Consider the following 2,500-nt stretch of genomic DNA (forward strand, 5'->3'; position numbering starts at 1 on the left):
ACATTCCAGAACCAATCATACAAGCACCTCATGCTGCCTCATTTGACAAGTGATGAAAGTAATAAGGATAAAATAAATATTCTTGTACATGACATGTACTCCCCCTCCTGAAACACCTCGCTGAGCCAATAATACAAGTGCTTTCTTGACAATGTTCCATCCTCTTTTTTAGTGGAATGAACGTGGTATATATATAAAGGAATTCTCATAATGCCATTCTCTTTAGCTTTCATCTGCTCTGATGTTGAGTGGAGAAGGAATCAAGAGGAAACAAGAGTGATATTTTTTCCTTTACTTATCAAAAAGTGCAAATTTCATACATATTTCATACACATTGGTACATTTTCATGGCAACTTTTACTACTAGTAGGTAGCTAACAAAATATGACACTTATTTGTAAAACAAGTTTTCTTCTATCTGTCTGTCTGTCCATCCATTGTTTATCTCTATCTGACTATTTGTCTGTATCATTGCTTTGTTTTGCTTGTCTATATCTGCTAATCCATCTTCATCTTTCTTTCTCTTCTTGCGTGTCTCTGTTTCTATCATACAAATTAAAAAAAATTATATACTGTAAATAACTTTTTTTTAAGATTAATTAATAAATGAATAGATTCAAAAAACATGTAAACAAATAATCATACCATAAATGCATTAACACATACTTAATAGTAATGATATAAAACACAATAATATTAGAAATCATAACAATAATAATGACAAATGACTAGAAAACCCTAACATACTACTCTGATGCCACGAGTGTATAATGCACGTCCTTCTGTGTGGGTCGTTGCAGTGGGTGAGCAAGGAGGGAGCCACAGTGATTGTGCAGCTTGGTGGCATTGCGAGATACCTCCAAGACGTAGCTCCAACCGCTCTCATCTAGTCCGCACAATAAGTCGAAGATCCCCTGAAAGTTTTGGTCATGAAAATCCCGGTAGAAATTAATTCATTTTAGCATATAATAATCTACTAGTCTTGGATTAGATTTCATGTTAAGCTGGACTACAAACTGAGACGGATTCAGCTAATGCAATAAGCTTGAAAGACTATCTGGTTAAATTCTTTCAAAAGAATGATCAAAATCCTTTCTCAGACAATTACAAATCTCAATTAAAGCGCTATCTAAAAATGTTCTTTTTATTGGCTTTGAAAAAATAATCACAGTTCCAGAGAACTTTAAAATCAAATCTCAATGTCTTGAGCAAGATGAACATTAAAACTATACATGTCAATTGCACTGATGAAGTGCACAAGTGTGTGTGTCTGAGTGTGTATACATATACATACATACATATATATATATATATATATATATATATATATATACACATCTATATATTTATATATCTATATATCTATATAGATATAGATATAGATATATATGTAAGTATGTATATATATATATATATATATATATATATATATATATATATATACACACACACACACACACATATATACACATATACATATATACACATATATACACATATATACACATACACACACACACACACACACACACACACACACACACACACACACACACACACACACACACACACACACACACACACACACACACACACACATATATTTAGGAAAGATATGAATGATTATTAGTAATTTCACAATGCAGGTAATGTAATTGACAGGTTTCAAAATGAATCAATTACAATTCAGTTACAACAACACTCCTTAACCCATAGCCACTGGGGAAATTGAATAAAAAATGGGGAAAATGATGTGCTCATTTTTCATATTTTTGTGAAATGTCTCTGTACAGAGATGGCTCTGCTAGTGCTTAGCCACAAAGGAATCAATTAGTAGATCTTGTGACTTTACATGATTTGAAATGGTGGGAAAAATGTATATTTTACTAGTGCTATGAATATTGATGGTGTTATTCTTATTATAAACATTATAATTACTATAATGTTATAAACACTCGTAACAGCAAAAAATAGATAATGTAAAATATTTTCATAAATCAACGAAAAGGGTAAACAGGCAAGACAGGCAGTACTCATAATGTTTATAATAAAAATAACATCATCGATATTCATAGCACTAGTAAAAAATACATTTTTCCCACTAATGGACATAGCATGGATGTACGTACCATGCCCGTTGGCAATGGGTTAAAGTAAGAATCCCGTAACTTTAACTTCTAAAATAATTTAATTCGACTGACCTCACACTTATTGTCATCACTTGGTGTCTCATGCATATACAAAATATCAAGGAAGTAATGTGGGCTCTGATTCAGGTTGGTGAAGCTTGTTTTACCCGAAAGGAACTGCGGTAAACACTGTGACCTTCCATAGAGCATAACTGAAATAAAAGTAATGGAGTTAATTTGAAGCTAATGGTAAGAATATAGTCCATAGAGCAATATCACAATACCTATCTCAAAAGCAAACAAAGTCAGAACTCAAATTCGTAATTCCGTTTACAAAAGGTTACTCAGATTCATCAACATCAGGTTCGAAA

At 32.1% G+C, this 2,500-nt stretch overlaps 1 protein-coding gene across 3 annotated transcripts in view; it reads right to left on the bottom strand.

Moving 5' to 3' along the window:
• Positions 1-277: 277 nt before the first annotated feature.
• The window catches only part of LOC125046667 (BRISC and BRCA1-A complex member 1-like), an 8,942-nt gene continuing 6,719 nt past the window's right edge, over positions 278-2,500 (bottom strand). For all 3 annotated transcript variants that reach the window (XM_047644521.1, XM_047644519.1, XM_047644522.1), the window contains exons 5-7: positions 2,202-2,341; positions 748-914; positions 278-543 (exon numbers count right to left, since the gene is read on the bottom strand). In XM_047644521.1, the coding sequence (XP_047500477.1) occupies position 543; positions 748-914; positions 2,202-2,341 (308 nt within the window). In that variant the 3' untranslated portion in view covers positions 278-542. The remainder of the gene's footprint in view (positions 544-747; positions 915-2,201; positions 2,342-2,500) is intronic.

The sequence above is a fragment of the Penaeus chinensis genome, chromosome 39, assembly GCF_019202785.1.
Source record: "Penaeus chinensis breed Huanghai No. 1 chromosome 39, ASM1920278v2, whole genome shotgun sequence".
Classification (NCBI taxonomy): Eukaryota; Metazoa; Arthropoda; class Malacostraca; order Decapoda; family Penaeidae; genus Penaeus; species Penaeus chinensis.